The 21,121-nt window shown below is 35.1% G+C and overlaps 1 protein-coding gene across 1 annotated transcript; it reads left to right on the forward strand.

Annotated features, from left to right (window-relative positions):
• Positions 1-16,409: 16,409 nt before the first annotated feature.
• LOC131598159 (uncharacterized) lies at positions 16,410-17,837 on the forward strand. Its single transcript, XM_058870789.1, has one exon. It carries the CDS (start codon positions 16,410-16,412, stop codon positions 17,835-17,837), a length of 1,428 nt encoding a protein of 475 aa, XP_058726772.1.
• Positions 17,838-21,121: the final 3,284 nt, after the last annotated feature.

Genomic DNA, 21,121 nt, shown 5'->3' on the forward strand with positions numbered 1-21,121 from the left:
GATTGATTTGAAACTAGCATATGCAGTGCATTTTTTATTATGGTTAAAAACAAACAAGTTTTACATGGAAGAAACACTTAACAAAACAAGGAAAATTACAAATGAAAATGCAAAACTGAATTGATGATTGCCATAGTTGAGGAGGCTTGACTCCGTCTGGACTTGTTGATCTTGAATACTTTTTGCAGCTCCTTACAAACACTTCAGATTACTTCAAAAGAAAACTCCGACGAAGTCACCCAAGAGTTGTAAACTTTTGCCTTACTTTAGGGATTCGAGCAATGCGAGTGACGCAATGCTCAAGATAAGAGTATGTCTTGCTTACCCCTCGTGCGGGAGCCCCATGAACCTTTCAATTTATGTGAAGACCATTTGGAGTGAATGATATCGCTTTGGAGTCAATGAGATCTTGGACTTTGTGTTTCAAAATAATACAATCCTCAGTTGAATGTCCAGATGTCCCAGAATGGTACTCACACTTTGCATTTAAGTCATATCCTTGAGGAATCGGTGTTGGAGGGGGCTTAGCCTCCCTTAGTTCGACCAAAGATTCATTGAGTAAATGGGAGAGCAGTTGGCTGTAGGTCATAGGAATCGGGTCAATCTTTCTTGGTGGTCTTCTCGGCCTTCGTGGACCTTGTTGTTGGTAATTTTGGTGATAGTTAAGAACATGAACCTGAGGATAGGCAGGGAGTTCCTCTTCTCCATTCTCTGAAGTTGCATTTGTTTCACCTTTCTCTTCTTCAGTGAATTCAGGAACATTGACCATATCTTGGATTTTACCCATCTTTAAAGCATTTTCAATTCGTTCTCCTACGACAACCAAACTTGAGAATTCGGAGGAAGCACACCCAATCATCATGTTCAGATAAGGATCTTTCAGGGTGTTCATGAACATGTCTACAAGCTCTCGTTCCAAAAGAGGAGGTTGGACTCTGGAAGCTAATTCTCTCCATCTTTGTGCATACTCTTTAAAAGACTCATCAACCTTTTGAGTTGAACTTTGGAGTTGTAGTCTAGTAGGAGCCATGTCACTATTATACTTGTAATGCTTTAGAAAAGCCTCTGCTAGTTCATCCCATGTGCGGACCTGGGTTCGTTCAAGTCGTGTATACCATTCAAGGGATGCCCCACTGAGGCTATCCTGAAAGAAGTGCATGAGAAGCTTATCATTTTCTGCATATGGTGCCATCTTGTTGCAAAATGCCTTGATGTGACTCATCGGACAAGTGGTACCCTTGTATTTCTCAAAACTGGGGACTTTGAACTTAACAGGAATCTTGATATCAGGCACTAGGCACAAATCAATAGCATTTAAACCGGAGGAGCTTCGACCTTCTAAAGCTTTCAATCTTTCTTCCAGGAGATGGAATTTTCTCTCATTTTCCTCGATTGGGAACTTGAAAGCTTCAAATTCAGAATCGTTCTCATGATGTGAATCCTCCTTATTAGGAATTTCCACGAGCACAGGTTTTGACCCCCCATTAGCAACAGTGGTCGGAGTACCATTAGCCAACTTAGCAACACTTTGTCTTAGCTCCTCTTGCCCCTGAATAACAACATGGAGAGTCTCCAAGAGTTGGGTCATCCTTTCCCCCATAGTATCCATGTCCTTACGGAGTTCAACCTGATTTTGTTCAAGACGGTCCATGATTATCCTCTGATTAATCCTTGTATGATACGGATGTAGGGAAGTCAAATTTGTTGATGAAGCAGAAATCTGGATTGAAAGAGGACCCCAATAAGCTTCTGATAGAACTATGAGATGCATGATAATATGAATGCAATGTTTCATTTATGAGAGATCCTAAAGTCTTTTCACAATCTTTCATTTTCTTTCTTTTTTATCTCTTTTTGGAATCAAGGCTTCTTTTTTGGTATAGAGTATCTTTTCTTTTCTTTTTTCCTTTTCTATTTCCTTTTTCTTTTTCTCCTTCTTTTTTGGAAATAGACTTTAGGATCTTTCATAAATGGAGTGGATAAAACAATGATGTTATGCAATGCAGAGGCATGGGATCAAGGTCCATATAATCTTAGTAACCACTGTACAATCCTCTGAATAACTGATACAGGTCAAATGTCACAGGATCAAAGGTCCGACACCTTTTTGAATACCAGGAAAACCAATAGTCACCAACAGAACAGAATAGTCACCAACGGTACCTGTCATGTATATCCCACCCCACTCACAGGTGAATCTAGGTCAAGGTAGGTCAATGGCTTCCAGCGTTATCAGTTCTCCTGAAACACCATCATTGTCGCAAATACATGCCAACAACGGTATCTCATTTGAACCTCGACTGGTCGTGGGTCTCATGATCGCAATCAACAGAACCTGACATTCTGTTGGCGTCATGACTATCCACTCTATCCTAGGTATCCTATGTGTCACTCTGGCCTGGGTATTGGGCCTTTTACCTCATAAAACATCCCACCCAACCTGCAAAACAGAACAGAAGACCCCAAGGAACACAGAATATAATCCATATGCATGATGTGCAAACAGAAATAAACATGATATGCAAGCAGAAAAGTAAACATGCAAACATATATACAAGGTATAGACATAAAAACAAATAAACACCCAGTAAATAAACAAACAAACGCAGGCTAGGATTGACTCACTAAGGATGGACCAGCAACAGGTCTAGCAACGTCCCCAGCAGAGTCGCCAGCTGTCGCACGCTCGCGAAAAATGAACAGAGTCGCCACTAATATATTTATCCCATAAGGGAAAGGAATATCAGAAAACCTAACAAGGGAAGGAACAGGGTCTTGCGACCAGAGAATCAAGGTACGGGAGTCGGTTACGCAAGGGGAAGGTACTAGCACCCCTCACGCCCATCGTACTCGATGGTATCCACCTATGTTTGTTTCTATCTAAAGGGTGTATATCTATGTCTATGTCTATATCTAAATGCGAAATGAATGCAAAATGTAGGGAAAAGAAAGAATTGTACTCGCACGGGCCCTACCCCGCTGCCTACGTATCCTTTTCAGGAATCAGAGTTACCGTAGCTCGGCTCACGTTTTTCTGTTTGTTTTTGTGTTTTTTAGTTGGGCGGAGTTAACGTTCGCGCTCTTGCATAAGGGATCGCCTACGATGCGTACGAGCGGAAATAACAGTGCCCTTAGGTGCCAACGAGGCAAAAGAAAAAGAAATGATTGGTTGGTGTCTTTTAGGATAGATGAGTGATGAACAGTTCCCAATACCGGGCCACTCACCACTTTCTCTACTTTGTTTTGAATTTAAACCGTTGTTAGGTGTTTTAAGTGTTTTTGGTTGGTGTTTTTTTTAAGGGAATTTACTTTGCGATTCGAATCACATAAAAATGTATAATGATCGAGAAGCAGATTAGGGAATGAATCCCACTCACTTCCATCCCATTATATAATGTTTGAGAAACAGATTAGGGAATGAATCTCACTCATTTCTCTCCCATTAGGTAGTGACCGAGAAACAGATTAGGGAATAAATCCCACTTGTTTCTATGCCACTAAGTGATTGAGAGACAGATTAGGGAATGAATCCCACTCATTTCTCTATCACTTTCTTAATGTGATTCGCATCTTCCTTTTATTAAGTGTTTTAAAAGTTGAAAAGAAAAAGAATGCAAACGGGAACTAATCCTAAATTCTAGTCTAAGTTGTCTATACAAGTCTAAATCCTAATGTTAACATGAGATAGATTCTAACAGAAGCATACGGAAGATATCACAAAATTATAGGTCAAAAATGATACAATATTAGTACAAAACTTGAATTGAAATGGCTTGGAATATAGTATAAGAGCATGGAATAAAAGGATTCAAAAATAGCGCCAAAATTAGCCTAAAAAATACTATTGTTTTTTATTGATTTTTATGAAAGAGGAATGGACTCTAAATCAAGTAAAAAGAAGACTCAAACGATAAGCCTAAAACTACTATTTTTATGGGTTTTTATAAAAGATCTTAAATGTCAGAACTAACCTAAGAAAATCTACTATTTTTTTATAAGCTTTTTAAGTGTTAAGGGAATCAATTAAAAGTCAAAATTGAACTAACCTAAAACCTAATTAAGAAGCTAATATTTTTTATTGCGTTTTTTATGTGTCAAAATTAGTACTAAGGTCTAAAAATATAGGAGAAAAATTGGTGTTCTTACTACCTAAAAGAAAATGGAAAAAAGACTAGTAGAACCTAAAAATAGCAATGTAAACAGAGGGTGAGAATTGAATTTAAGGTGTGAAAAATGAGATGCTACGCAGGGCCCAATGGGAATTGGCCCAGAATTGTTTTTATTCAAATCCTGATCAGCACAAAAAAGTGGACATGGGCCACGGGGGTGCATTCAGAATTTCGTAGAAGGCCCATGCAGATTGTTTCATTGGTTCTTTTGTTTTGATCCTAATCCAGGTTCTCTTAATCAGATTCAAATTAATCAAACCCCATGCTATTTCAATTACTTAACCTAAACTTGATCCATTAATCACGCTTATATCCAACTAATCAGATTTTTGTATCAATTAATTTATGATCAGTAACGATTAAGGGAATTAAAAAAAAAAATTAAAACAGAAAGGGGATTAGGTTACCTGTTTGGTAGCTTTTGCGTTTCAAAGCAATGTTCCTCTTCTTCAACGTACAAACGGCGACGGCGGCGGAATCTTCATCCCAATCTCCTCCGATCGAAATGCTGCGGCGGTGATCCTCCCCTTATTGATCAATCTCTCAGCCGCTAACTCTGTTCTCACCTCGACCTCCCCACCTCTTGTCTCAATCTAACTTCAAGCCTACCGGAAAAAGTCCAGCGAGTCTTCGATTTGATTGAAGACGAAGAAAGGAATCCATAACATGCTTCAAGAATCCATTCGCTCAATCTTCTTCTTCCCTCGCGGCTTACATATCTTCACGCTATTGACGCGATTGCGATAGTAACGTCTCTGTTGCGTTGTTGACGAAGCAGTGCACAGATTGTGGACTTGAATCGCGAGATGAAGATGATGATTATCAAGAATGAAGCTCGTAGTAGTTGATGATGATTTTGCAGAGAGAATGAAGGTGTAATGGAGATGATGCTGAGATGAAGGATGGTGGTGGATGAACGAAGGCCAGGTTCTACGAGATAGGCCATGGTGAAGAACGTGGAGATTCTTGAAGAGGATCCATAGTGAGGTGAGTTTGTTCCGTTTTTTTCTGTTAATTTTCTGTTACCTTCTGTTATGCGTCTCCTCCCCTCTTTCTGTTTTTTTTCAGAGTTTGTTTTATGGTGATTGAAGAGTGTTTATGGTGGTGAAGATGAATGGGAAAGGGAGGTTGAAGAAGAGCAGAGGGAGATTTGAAGATGATCAATGAAGTGGAGAGAAGAGTGAAGATTAGAAGTGAAGAGGGAATGGTGTGTGAAAGAATGGCCTCCAAAAAAAAATGAATCGATGAAGAAGACCCCTGTTATATAGGTTGATGGAAGAGAGGTTAGTTACCCTTCTGTTTCTGATTTTCTTATTTTCTGTTAGTTCGGTTTCTCCTCCTCCTCTTTCTGTTGGTTCTGTTAGTAAAAGGATTGTTATGTGAAAATCAGTTAGTGGTTAGTTAGAAAACTGTTGGTGAAAAACTGATTTTTTTGTTATTGGATTCTGTTTGAAGGTTGGAAAAAGGTTGTATAGAAAATGGTTTGGTGGTTAGTATATGTAACTGATTTTGTTAGGCTGGACTGGAAATTAGTAAGAGGATTGGTTATGGACTGTTAAGAGGTATTTATGGGGTGGTTTCGGTTAGTAGAAAGTGTTGGTAATTGGCTATGGTTTATAACAGTTAGAAGTTAGTTATCTGTGTACGAATGCTGACTTTTGAATGTTTTTGGATCTTGGTTTGAAATGTGGCAGGTACGGTTTGAAGACTAAGCAACTCCGGTTTTTCTTGTGGTTTGAAGTATATTGCAGCCGGTTTTGAACCTTGTTTGGAACGGGACGAGAACTTTGGAGAATGGACTTGGAATGATGATATCGCATAAGCAAGAGTTTGGCTGCCTGTATTAGGCTTTTCGAACGTGGCTCGGTTCCTATCGTGTTGGATGCAGAACCTTTCTTACAAGCTGGACATAGGTTCCTGTGATCAAAATTTTGTAACTTTCTTATACTGTTCTTGCATAATAATACCCTTTAGTATTTTATGGAATTGTGATGAAACTTGGTATGATAATTTAGAGATTGTGATGTAATCGGGACCTTGCATAAGCTCTTTTGGTATTGGAATCATCCATGTAATTTTTCCCTTTTTTTTTGTGTAAGAATGTAATAAGCGCAACAGTGCTTGCTTAAGTATTTTTTGAATGATAATTTTGAATACAGTTGTGGGATATTTGAATTATGAGTGAATATATGAAGTTGAACCATGTTGACTTGAGTGACATTTCCTTTGTATTTTGAATGAACTTATGCATCTTGAGGCCATGTCTTACGACTTTGCATCATGGCGACTTGGACTTGATGAATGAAGTCGGTGAGAAACTTTGAATGCTATTTCGATTCTCAAATGATCCTGAATTAAATCTCCAATATAATTCACCTTGTATCGCAATCAACAAATAATCGGGAGAAATGATAATCCCTTGATCGAAGACAATTCACAACCTCATTTCTTGCACCGTGTGTCTTAGCTCGAACCAACTGTCTTGAAAGAAATTAGAATAGTAGAATCAATCATATCATCGAATCAAATTCATCCTCAAATCATTGTGACTCTAATTCAACCTCAATTCCTCGATTTAAACCAAACCACCAATCAATTACGTATAGCGGCGCCTTGAACACAATAAACCCACAAGTCTAACTCTCACATCTTGATATGTATTGTACTTCAACCTGACATAACAAAATTCCTTTGAGGAATTCTTGAGGAAGATAAGGATTGGAGCACATAAGAACACCTTAACCTGAAAACCACTGAATCTCATTTGAATTAACGATTGTAGACACTGCACATAAGAACCATATTCTTCTTGCCTTTGATGAATCTTCATAGAGAAAAACCTCGTAGCTTTAGGAGAAAGAAGTCCATCATGAATGACCATACAAAAACCCTAGCTTCCAAGATCCTCAATCTTTTGTTGGATTTTATGGTTAATGATGAATAAGTTATGTTAATGACCTAGTGGAGATATGCACATGGATGTGAAACTTTAAGCCAGTTAGGAATTAAGGGTAGGACAAATTTGGGGTATGACAAGGTTGGTTGTTGGTCTGGCGAACATGAACAATTGGCACATGTGTCAGATGGACGTTAAATGTGCATTCCTGAATGGACCCTTAGACGAAGAAGTCTATGTTGCACAACCAGTTGGGTTTGTGAAACATGGCGAAGATAGAAAAGTGTACAGGCTGCATAAAGCCCTGTATGGGCTGAAGCAAGCTCCAAGAGCTTGGAATAAGAAGATCGACAGTTTCCTAAGGGAGAAAGAATTTGTGAAGTGCACCACTGAACATGGGGTATATGTAAGAAGAAGAAAGAGTGAATTGCTTATACTATGTCTCTATGTCGATGACTTGTTGATAACAGGTAGCTGCAAGAAAGAAATCGAAGGCTTTAAAGGTGATCTCAGCAAGGAATTTGAAATGTCGGATTTGGGCGAAATTTCATACTTCCTTGGCATCGAATTCTACAAGAGTAGTAGAGGCTTGATGATGCATCAAAGAAGATATGCAAGTGAAATTCTCAAGAGATTTGAGATGGAAGAATGCAATTCGACTTCGACACCTGCTGAAACAAGATTGCAACTGTCGAAGAACCCAGATGAAGAGGATGTCGACCCAACCCAATACAGAAGACTTATTGGGTCATTGAGATACCTTTGTCACACAAGGCCTGACTTAGCATATAGTGTAGGTATGATAAGTAGATTCATGCAGAAGCCAAAGGTATCGCACCTAGCAGCGGCGAAGAGGATACTGAGGTATCTGAAAGGAACTCTCGACTATGGCATTCTGTTTCCTGCAGCTGATAAGGGAAAAGAATGCAAATTAATGGGTTACACCGACTCGAAGCAAGCACATCGAAATGAGGTTCCATTATCTTCGAGAGCAGGTAGCTAAAGGGAACATGAATTTGGAACACTGCAGAAGTGAGAATCAGATTGCAGATATCATGACGAAGGGAGTGCTGTTCGAAATATTCAGAAGACTAAGAGCTATGATGAATGTGGATAGCTTAGACACAATGAATTAGGTGGTGTGTTAATTTATAATTCCTTGTGTCGAGGCAGGTTGTTATTCGACACAAGGTGTGTCGAAGTGTGTAACAAGTTTGTTACACATAAGTTTGTTTTTAAATCTAGATAGATTTGATTTAGATTTAAAATAGATTAGATTTGATTTAGTTCCAAAATATGTATTTTGGGCTTTTATAGTTTTGGGCTTTGGCTTAGAGAGAAGGCTAACCTAAATCTATAAATAGGGAGTAACTCTCATTATTTGTAATCAAGTCATTATCTTGTATTCACAGAAGTTGCAGTTGCAAGTGAATAACAGAATTTCCACAGTTTGTGGGCAGAGAGAAATTCTGCAGAAAATACTTTCTTCTTCTCTTTTAATTTCCGCAAACCCTAATCCTAGTTTTGTTCTAATTCTCTTCATTGTCATCTTTAACGATAAGGAATTACTCAAAGGTCTGATAGTCTAATTCCAACAAAAATATGTGTCAGGGGACTGGACAAAAACATGAATTTTTGTCCTCTAGCAAACCATGGGCAACTTTTTGTCCCAAACACAAATTATCCAAAACTAACAAATATCATATTTTATATATCACTAATGAATATCATGGTCTACATGATTAGTCTTTCAATCCATGATACAACATATATAGTAGTTAATCCGCAACTAATTTCCAACTAACTATGTTTGATAGAGATTACATACAAATTATTTGTGGCTTTCATCGTAGCTACTAAAAGATTTTCTTATAATGAACCTACTACAAGTCCTTATAAATTGGACCTATGAAACAGAAAATGAATAGAACTTTCAAGATAATGTAGAATTGTCTATCCCGTAAAGACATATTTTAAGCTTAACTGCTTTTTGGGTCCTTAGCTTGACTTCATGATTCATTTTGGTCTCATAATTTTTTAAATCATCATTTGTGTCCTTCAATTGTTCAATAAGGAGATTCAAGAAAATAAAATCCAAAGTTGCAAAATTAGGCATTTTAAAAGGCCATGCGAGAGATTGAAGAAAACGCGCAGTTAGACAACATGAACGAATAACACGATCAATGCGGCATAAATGAATGATCAAACAAAATCAAGATAATAAAAAATAATGTGTGCTCCATTATAGGTAAATATGTTATAATTTTTTAAGTATTTGACTGTGATTGTGGTGTCACATTTAAGGTTTATTGTTACGGATTTCTAATTGTTTAGGGTTTATAATAAGATTAGGTATAGATTGAGGCTTTTAAGAAATAATGAGTTGTAACATTTCTAGGGTTAATATAACTTAGGGTTCCAATATGAGACTTCTGAATAATTTAGGATTCATATTGTGTTTATGTACCATTTATAATTTTTTATGTGTTTCATAATCATTTAGGATTCTGTTGTTATTAGCGCATCAATAGAAGAATTGGTTGGCATTTGGATTCATCACAAAGTGTTGCTTGAAGAATAAGAAATGTTTAAGTATGAATGGGGAGTATTGGTGTAGAATTGTGATTCTAATAAATAGATTTACTTTTAGAATTAGGCATTGTGAAATAACTGTGACCTAAAGAAGTCAATATTACATGGTATAAGGATCCTACATATGGTGTCAACATTTGGATCGATGACAAAGGTGCTTAAGAAATTTTTGATTTATATAAGGTTCATTGAATGTTGAAATATTTGTACAACATCAACTATCAGAGCCTGGGTTCTTTGATGGGCCTATACTAGAAGAAGTCGTGGATGTTGTCAATATTTATGAAGTGAATCTTATTTCAAAATTATATGAAAAAGTTTTCATTAATGATCAAGAAGTTGAAGTCAATATGGAAGATAACCTAGTTAATATGGATGATGAAGAAGGTAAAGTGAATTATGAAGAGACATAAGTTGAAACTAAATGAATTAATGATTGTGAAATTATGTTATCGAGGGGTAAGTTTTCTCTTGGAATTCCCTAAACCCTTATTCTCCCTTATTGCTATAAGCTCTAAGATTGTCACACTATAATAATAGAAGAGATATATATTTATAATATCCAAAATCCAACAAATCCATAACAAACCCCAAAATATATCTCCTTAATTGTTAGAATTAAAGATATTATTATAATCTTATAATATCTCTCAAATATTATAAATATCTTATAATATCTAGACTATTATAAATATATATCTTATAATATATTTTAGAATGTCATAAATATATATCTTATAATATCTTTTAGAATATTATAAATATCTTATAATGTCCTTTTATAGTAATTTATATGATCTCCAAATTAATATAAGATATTCTAACATCAATGAATGGATCAATGAAACGAATCGACCGATCCCGATACCCATAACTCGCTCGAACTATATTACTTTTCGGTTTTTTGATTTCTGGCAATTTCAAAATATGTTTTATTTCTCTTCATCAACAAAGGTTTTAAGGCATACTTCAACAATCTCCACCTTGACTTTAACCCGTGTTGATATCAATTTAACAATCATCAACATTGGTGCTCTCTACCAAGTTGAAACTCTAATCAATAACCTTGATCAAATTCAAACAACCGTTGAATCTTGATCTTGCTACTTGCATCCACTTATTTCCAATTATCCTTTTCTTCTTATGTAATTTCACAAGTCTACAAGTATGATTTTTAAACCACCCTTGACTCCACCTATTTTCAAATGTTTCACGAAGGTTTTTCTTCTTTTATTTTATACTCCTTCAGTCACATTAAAAACATAATATCCAAGGCTAGCATAACCTTCCCTTTGAGATGCTACAATAACCTCCTTATCTTATCATGCTACAATAACCTCACTACTACTAGTATCCATACTAGGAAACTGCACCCCAAACTAAATTTTCTCCGTTATAGTTTTTACCAGGTTCCTCCCTTGGTTTTCACTATTCCCCCTCTGAAGAAATTCACTATCAACCAAGTAAGTTGTTTTAACCCTAGCTTTTCCCCTAAAACTCAATAACAACTCAGCGGTAACATGCATTTTTATCCCTTGATTTCTGCAAAATTCATTATACTCCTCTGAAACTTTCTTAAGACATTCATAACGCCTTAAATCCAAATCCCATAGTTCTTCCTTGTCATGAAAGCCTCCACTAGTTAATGATGAATGGATAACAAAATTTGAACCTTCTAAAATATATAAACCACATATTTTAGACCCTTTAGCAATAATCAATTAATCACGAGAAATCTTCAACACTTCATGTTCAACTCTAATACAATAGCCTAGACCATCAAACATACTTATAGATAACAAAGTTCACTTGAGTTCTGGAACATACCTCACATTGTGAATAAGAAGTTCACGATCATGAAACATTTTAAGTCTGACCGTACCAATACCATGAACCTTGCAAGCCTTATTATCAACAAGGCGAACAACTCCACCTTGCACCATCTTCAAAGTTTCAAAGTATTCTATTCTTGGACACATGTGATAAGAGCAACCTAAGTCAATGACCCAACTATCTTTAGTTTCCAAACTCGATACTACTAGTACATCGACATCCTCATAACTTTTCTCACCTAAGGCAACTGCAGCTTGAACAGAATCTCCATTGAACTTTCTGTTAAAAGGATAAGTATTTCCTTTATCGTTTCCTCAGGGATTGATGCGATACTACCGCCGTTCTACAGTTTAGTGTATTTTGAGTTAAGGTTTTGAAAGGGTTTGGTGTCATAAGATGTAAAAAGCATGAAAGGTAGTTAAAGATAGTAAACTGGGGTTTAAAAACGATTTGGTAAAAGTGTGTCAAGATTAGTTTTCGTTAACTTGCTTTGTATATACTCTAATGATCATGTATATGAACATATTACTGATTAATATAACCACGTATCCTCTCGATAACGTTTATCTCTAAAGAAATATCGTGAATATTATCATATTAACCGTCAGATGATCTCTCATGCCGACAATCAACATAATAATCTTTAAAACTTGATACAAGTGATTATTAACTCACAAATCTATCTCTAGAGTTTGTTTATTGATAGATGAATATCCTTTAGGTCAAGATTTGAAACATATCTCTCAATAGTGCATCAAAACAACATATTAACATGAACAACAAAGATATTCACCATATATTAATCATCAACAAGGTTTATACACAAAAGATCAAGCTAAATACATACTATACAAGCTAACTACCTCTAATCTTGACACATGAGAAGTTTAGCTCTCCATAGCTTCAACAACAAACATCAACACAAGATTTTCTAGCATAAGAATACAAAGATGATGAAGAAATATGCTTGAAAAATCTTGAATACTTTATGAGTTTTTCTCTTCTTCTCTTGCCTTAGAATGTTGTTGGTTGGTAGAATGAGAAAAAAGATAAGGATTAACTCTTAAAATATCTCCAAGTGTCTAAACGTAATATCCTTTAAAAAGTAATACCGCTTAGCACACGGAGGGCCGCTAAGCGGACTAGAGAAAAATCTTCTTCCATGAAGGGTTCGCTAAGCGGAATGAGGCCTCTAAGAGGAATGAGGCCGCTAAGCAGAATGAGGCCGCTAAGCGGAACTAAAAACATGATTGACCTCTAGAAAGCCCGCTGGAAGGCCGCTTAGATAACGCACTAGACCGCTGCTTAGCAGAGCTTTCTGATCAACACTTCTTCAAAATGCCTCCAAACTTGTTCCAATGTGTCATCATTCACAACTATCATCCAAAGCTTTCCCAAAATGCAAAATACCTTCAAAACATATAAGAAAAACTAGTAAATTACATATTTACTACTAAAACTCGATTTTATTTATTTACACGATTATAAATGTAATTGAATCAGAAGTAAGGAAAAGAGTTATCAAAATACCACAAAAGTAATTACCAAACTATCCACATTTTGGATTCTAACACTTTCTCTCAGGACAATCTCTTTTAAAATGACCAATTTTCTGACAATTAAAACATTTTACCTTTGACTTGTTGGACCTCTTTGATTTGGACATCCCTTTACGCTCACCTTCTCCTCTTGACAACCTTCACCACTATCTTCAATCTTCAAATCTTTCGACTTTGAAAATTCTTTGGATTTCACCGCCGTCTGGATTTCATCCAAAGTAATAGTACCTTTCTTACCATAAAGAAGGGTATCCTTAAAGTGCTCAAAGGATCTGGTTAATGAACTTAACAGGAGCAAAGCCTTGTCCTCATCATCAATCTTCGCTTCAATATTCTCAAGATCATCAATAATCTTGTGAAATTCTATAAGATGTTCAACTATGGATTTGTACTCCACCATTCAGAATGAAAAAAGTTGTTGTTTCAAACACAACCTGTGAGCCAAAGAATTATTCATATACAATGATTCAAGTTTTGCCCACATAGCAACCGCAGTTTTCTCCCTGGAGACTTCTCTTAGAACTTTATCCCTGAGGCATAAGATAATGGCACTCCTAGCCTTATCCACCGTCTCGGTCTTCTGTACCTGTGTAAGCCCTACAGGCATCAATGCTTCACTCTTCAAAGCATCAATACACTTCTCTTGAATTAAAATTGATTGCATCTTAATTTTCCACAACACGAAGTCGTTGTTACCGGAAAATTTCTTGATCTCCCATATAACCATGGTGCTCACTTGTAAACCATACCTCTTTGCTCCACGCTCACCGCACCACTTGTTGTGAATCTTATTGTGAATTAAGACAAAATTCAATATCAACTTGGGAGGCAAAGAATAGTAGCAACCAAAATAAATGGTCTACAACAATAATAATTCGTACAACGATAATATATAACAGAATAAGGCGAGAAAAAGATAAAGGTTTGTTTACCCAGTTCGATCAAACGATCTACTATAGGGGAGAGAGCAGCTCTCCAATTCACTATACTCAGAAAGTTGTTACAGGAGATTACAAATGAGTTACAATAAAATAGCCTTCACAGTTTTCAAAGAACAAACCCTATTTTCTGTTGAAACATATTCTGTTAATGTTTTGAATATTACAAACTATTTTATCTAAAGAAACTCCAAAGTGATTTCATCAATTAATCATCTAAATAATTTATGGTCTCTATCAAACAAAGAGTTAAAATGATGATTCAAGATTGAGCTGACAAAGAACAAAGCTTTAAGAACATATGGATTCTCAGAAGTTAAACAAGTTACTCTTCAAAATTATGGTCCCAGAGTTACTCTTCAGAATGACAGTCCCAGAGTTACTCTCCAGAATTATGGTCCCAGAGTTACTCTTCAGAATGACAGTCCCAGAGTTACTCTCCAAAATCATGGTCCCAGAGTTACTAGTCCCAGAGTTACGTGTTCCAGAGTTACTCGTCCCAGAGTTACTAGTCCCAGAGTTACGTGTTCCAGAGTTACTCGTCCCAGAGTTACTCGTCCCAGAGTTACTTGTCCCAGAGTTACTCGTCCCAGAGTTACTCCTCCAAATTTACTTTGCCAAGAATAAGTCTTTGTTGAACTGGTCAAATGTCAGAACTTGCAGATTGTCAGCAGTACCAAGTCAAGCCAAGACCAAGTCCAAAGCTGCCAGCACTTCTCATGAGAAACTCTCGGCACTTCCTTCTCCTTTGCTTTGCTCTATAAATACAAGACTTATGCTTCATTCTTATGCACCAAAAATATCCACAAGCATACAAAGAAAACCAAAGTCTTTATTCACAAAGCAATCATACTCTCTATATATTATCTTTAGCTCTCACTACCATATTGTGATCAAAATATATTAAGAGTTATCATACACATTCTATATTTAAATACTCACTGCCATATGGAGAGTATTTAGGAACTTATTGTAAACCTACTAAGATCACAAAGTATATCATAGATATACAAACCAATCATTTTGTAAGCTATCTGTAAGCTATACCATTCAGAAGTGTAAGCCTGGTGAGGCTAAGAATACATAGAAGAAAAAGCCATTGTAAGAAGTATTTGATAAAGGATAATCTCACAGGGTGTGGGGACTGGACTAGCCAAGTTGGTGAACCAGGATAAGTTTTCTTGTGTTCTTTATTTATTGTCTTGTTCTTATATTATCCATACACTATATTTTATCACACACATTAACACTAATTATTTAAACCTCTAAAGACATTACTAATCACTTTCTTCTTATTAAAGGCAACCTTTTTAAATACTAAGATCATGGTTGTCAAACTCGCGGGTAGACTCGTAAACTCGTACGAGTTTACGAGTCTATGAAGCATTAGCGAGTAGACTCACGCATAGAATCATTTTTTGATAGACTCGAGTAGACTCGGGTAGACTCACACAAACTAGTATAGACTCGCGAGTCTATCACGAGTTTACGAGTCTATAAGTTTTTTGTTTAATTTTGTTTCTTTAACCAAAGAATATCCAAATTCCCCAAAAGATTTTATTTTATATTTTAAAAAAACACTTATTTTGTTCTTGTACAATAATTAGAAAGTCTTTATCTTAGCCTTTTGTAAGAGATTTCTATGAAGATATGAGTCCCAAATTAAAGAGGTTCGCAATTCGTATTCAAAGCATAACTTGTAGCTCCTCTGGTTGTGAACGGAATTGAAGTTATTTTGAAAAGGTAATTAATTATTATTTTTTTGCTTATAGACTTGATTTTAATTTTTTACAAACATTTAGTTGAATTATTATTTACTTTGCAAATTCATTCAAAGAGAAGAAATATGTTGCATAAAAAGTATAAATTTTTTGTTATATCATGTGCAATTTGAAGCTGAAAAGTAGAAAAGGAAAAGCATAGAGTGTTGTTCTTTCATTCAAAGATATTCATTTAGATGATGAATGGATAACTGAAGATCCTAATAAAGAAAATGTGCAAACTAAAGTTAATGTTGAGCAATATGATGTTATTGTTAACAATTTTATGGAGTATGAAATTTTAATTTTAATGTTAATTGGTGTTCTATGATACATATTTGTGTCATATATGAGAAACTTACAAATTTAAAAATATATAAGTGGATCATATATGTGTCACTTACAGGTTTTTGAAATCCATTTTTAACTTTCCATAGACTCGTACGAGTTTGCGAGTCGAGTCTGTGAGTCGAGTTTATGGACCCTTTACGAGTCTGAGTAGACTCGCGAGTTTGACAACCTTGACTAAGATAAATTTTAAAAGGGACACAATCCAACCCCCCTTGTTGTGTCACACATTATTCCATCAATTGGTATCAGAGCTCCGGGCTCTGAATATACAGAACACTTAACCGTGTTAGAGTTAATCGATCAAACAGGAAATGGCTGATACAAAGTTTATAGCTGAAGGAGGATCATCACATAGGCCTCCTTACTTTAATGGTTCTGACTACTACTACTGGAAAGGTAAGATGAGATTGTTTCTACTATCTCAAGATAACAACATGTGGTCTGTGGTTGAAAATGGCAACTACACACCAATGACTACTGCAACAGACACAGTTGCGTCAGTTCCAAAAATTCAGTCACAATGGACAAAAGAAGAAAACGACAAGGTACTACTAAACTCTAAAGCTCAATTTATATTATCATGTGCTCTTAGCAGGGAAGAATACGACCGGATAGAAGAATGCACAACTGCCAAAGAAATCTGGGATGCTCTCAAAATACATCATGAAGGAACAAATCATGTTAAAGAAGAAAGAATTGATCTAGGAGTCAGGAAATTTGAAACCTTTGAGATGAAGGAAGAAGAAACCATAGATGAAATGTTCTCTAGATTCACTATAATTGTCAATGAACTAAGATCACTGGGAAAAGCTTATTCTGCTCATGAAAGAATTAGAAAAATTCTAAGATGTCTCCCAAAGATTTGGAGACCTATGGTAACAGCTATCTCACAAGCAAAAGATCTAAAGATTCTACAAGTTGAAGAACTTATAGGATCTCTTCGTGCTCATGAAAGTATCCTCAATGAAGATAAACCACAAAGAAAAGGTAAAATGATAGCTCTTAAAACCTCTCATAATTCTGCATCTCAAATCTCCACCTCACAAGGAATAACTGAAGAAGAGACCGGATTTCTATCTGAGGATGAAAATGATTTGGCTTTAATCTCTAGAAGAATTCAACAAATGATTTTAAAAAGAAATCAAAACAGAAAGTCATTTCAACCCAGGAAAGATTACCAGAAACCTGAGATTGATAAAAGCAAGATTACATGTTATGGATGCAACAAACTTGGACACTTCAAAACAGAATGCCCACTCAAAACTCATAGGAATTTTTCCTCTAAAAAGAAATCTATGCTTGCACAATGGGATGACTCAGAGAACTCTAACTCTGAAGCTGAAGATGAGGAAGCTAACCTATGCCTGATGACTAACTCCGATTCTGAAGAGGTAAGTACACTAAACTCCTGTTATACTTGCAAAGAAATAGGAATTTTATTTGACAACCTATTAGAAGATTCAAATATCTTAACTCAAAAATGCTTATTTCAAAAAGAACAAATTCATACTCTTAAAACTGAAAAAGAAGATCTAATAAAATCCAACTTAAAACATTTAGAAACCATTAAGGAGTTACAAAAGGCATATTCTTATTTGTCATTACATCAGAAAGTTATTAATGAAAAAATCAAACCTCTTAACAATCAAGATAAAATTGAAAGTCTTGAAAATCAAGTAGAAACTCTCACCAAAGATATAACCTCCTTTGTAAAATCTACTAAAACATTTCAAAAATAATGGGATCTCAATCAGGGGTCTTTGATAAAGCTGGATTAGGATTTAAACAATCTGAAAATCAAATGATTTATGAGAATTTTTTTCTTCCAAATAAAAATAGAACCAAGACTCAAACAAAAGAAAAAACTATTTTACAGGAGAAAAACATTATCAAACCAAAATGTTGTTATTGCAAGAAAACCAATCATCTTGAAAAACATTGTTATTTCAAAAAGAAAACCAATATATCAAATGATCATATTTCTAACAACAAAGGACCCAAAGAAATATGGGTACCTAAAAGATTACTAACACATAGTGCAGGAATGTCTTCTGACCCTCAAGAAAAAGCCTTGGTACTTGGACAGTGGCTGCTCAAGACATATGACTGGAGATAGGGAAAGTTTTGTCTCTTTCAAAAATAAAGAAGGAGGAACTGTAACCTTTGGAAACAATGATAAAGCAAAAATCAAAGGTATTGGTTCCATAGGTTAAAAAGGTAATATCTTTATAAACAATGTGCAATATGTGGAAGGATTAAAACACAATCTTCTTAGCATTAGTCAACTATGTGATGATGGCTATGAAGTTAGTTTTAATCAAAATTCATGCATTGTAAAAATCCCATCTTCTGACAAAATTCTTTTTCTAGGAAAAAGGCACAAAAATCTTTACACATTTTATTTAGATGATCTTTCATCTAAATCTTGCCTTTTATCTAGGGAAAAGGATAAGTGGCTATGGCACAGAAGATGTGGTCATACAAGTATGAAAAATATTTCAACACTTTCAAAATTAGATCTTGTTAGAGGTCTTCCCAAACTCAATTTTGAAAAAGACTCAATTTGTGAAGCTTGCATAAAAGGCAAACAGGTCAAAAGTAGTTTTCATTCAAAAAATATTGTGTCAACACACAAACCTTTGGAACTCCTTCATATTGATTTATTTGGTCCTGTAAAAACTTCATGTCTAAGTGGAAAAAGATATGGCTTTGTCATTGTTGATGATTTCTCAAGGTACACATGGGTACTTTTCTTAAAAAATAAAGATGACTCTTTTGAAGCATTCAAAATCTTTTGCAAAAAAGTTCAAAATGAAAGAAACTCAAATATTGTTGCTGTAAGAAGTGATCATGGAGGAGAATTTGAAAATATTTCCTTTAAAACCTTCTTTGATGAAAATGGTATATCTCACAATTTCTCCTGTCCAAGAACACCTCAACAAAATGGTGTTGTAGAAAGGAAAAATAGAACTTTACAAGAAATGGCTAGAACTATGATAAATGAATCAAATGTTGAAAAATATTTCTGGGCTGAAGCTATCAATACTTCTTGCTATGTTTTAAATAGAGTAACCATAAGGAAAATTTTGAAGAAAACTCCTTATGAACTATGGAAAAGTAGAACTCCAAATATTTCATATTTTCATATCTTTGGATGCTATTGCTATATTCTTAACAACAAAGATTCTCTAGGAAAATTTGATTCAAAATCTGACAAAGGCATCTTTCTTGGTTATTCCTCAACATCAAAAGGTTACCGAATTTACAATTTGAAAAATCAATGTGTAGAAGAAAGCATGCATGTTATGTTTGATGAACTAAATGTTGCAGCTTTAGAAAATTCTCACGAGGATGAAGTAACCGATTTAGAAGCAATTCCTAACACTCAACCAATAGATACAAGCAACACTATCCAAGAAGCTAAAAACAACTCTGAACAACCTACAACAAATCCTCCAAAAGGATGGAAAAGTGTAACTGATCATCCTCATGAACAAATAATAGGAGACACCTCTGATCAGGTAAGAACTAGAAATTTCTTTAAAGATAACTCTAATAACATGGCAATGATATCTCAGGTAGAACCAAAGAATATCAATGATGCATTAAAAGATGAATCTTGGATGGAAGCCATGACAGAAGAATTATCTCAGTTTGAGAAAAGCCAAGTTTGGAAACTAGTTCCTTACCCTCAAGATAAAACTATTATTGGTACAAGATGGGTGTTCAGAAATAAACTTGATGAAAATGGAAAAGTAATCAGAAACAAAGCTAGACTCGTAGCTCAAGGTTATAATCAACAAGAAGGTATAGATTATGATGAAACATATGCACCAGTGGCAAGGTTAGAAGCTATTCGAATTCTTTTAGCATATGCTGCTCATAAAAATATTAAACTCTTTCAAATGGATGTAAAAAGTGCATTTTTAAATGGGTTCCTAAACGAGGAAGTATATGTTCATCAACCACCTGGTTTTGAAAAACATTCTCATCCTAATCACGTTTTTAAACTAACAAAAGCATTATATGGTCTTAAACAAGCTCCTAGAGCTTGGTATGAAAGACTTAGTATTTTTCTCATTAAAAATGATTTTCTCAGAGGAAAAATTGATACAACTCTTTTCAAAAAATCACACAAAAATGACTTACTAATAGTTCAAGTTTATGTTGATGATATCATATTTGGGTCAACAAATGAAAAAATGTGTGATGATTTTTCAAAACTTATGCAAAGTGAATTTGAAATGAGTATGATGGGTGAACTCAACTTCTTTCTGGGTTTACAAATAAAACAACTCAAAAATGGCATTTTTATATGTCAAGAAAAATACATTAAAGATTTGTTAAAAAAATTTGGAATGAATGAAGCAAAAATTATGGTAACACCTATGCATCCATCTTCAAATCTTGATAAAGATGAACAAGGACTATCTGTATCAGAAAAGGAATATCGAGGTATGATTGGTTCATTATTATATTTAACTGCCAGTAGACCTGACATTGTCTTTTCAGTAGGTCTTTGTGCACGTTTTCAAACTGACCCTAAGGAATCACACTTAACGGCCGTCAAACGCATTTTTCGATATCTCGTTGGTACCACTGATATTGGTTTATGGTATGAAAAAGGAAATCACATCAACTTAATAGCTTACTGTGATGCTGACTATGCTGGAGACAAAATAGAAAGAAAAAGTACAAGTGGAGCCTGTCAATTTCTAGGACAAGCTCTTATTACATGGTCTTGCAGAAAACAAAATACAATTGCTCTATCAACAACTGAAGCAGAATATGTGTCTGCCGCAAATTGTTGCTCACAAATTTTATGGATAAAAAATCAACTAGAAGACTACTCACTTCAATACTCCAAGGTATCAATTTTTTGTGATAATACTAGTGCTATAAACTTGTCAAAAAATCCTATTCAACACTCGAGATCTAAACACATTGAAATAAAACATCATTTTATTAGAGATCATGTTCAGAAAGAAAATATAGAACTCATTTTTGTAGATACAGAAAATCA

The sequence above is a fragment of the Vicia villosa genome, linkage group LG1 (assembly GCF_029867415.1).
Source record: "Vicia villosa cultivar HV-30 ecotype Madison, WI linkage group LG1, Vvil1.0, whole genome shotgun sequence".
NCBI lineage: Eukaryota > Viridiplantae > Streptophyta > Magnoliopsida > Fabales > Fabaceae > Vicia > Vicia villosa.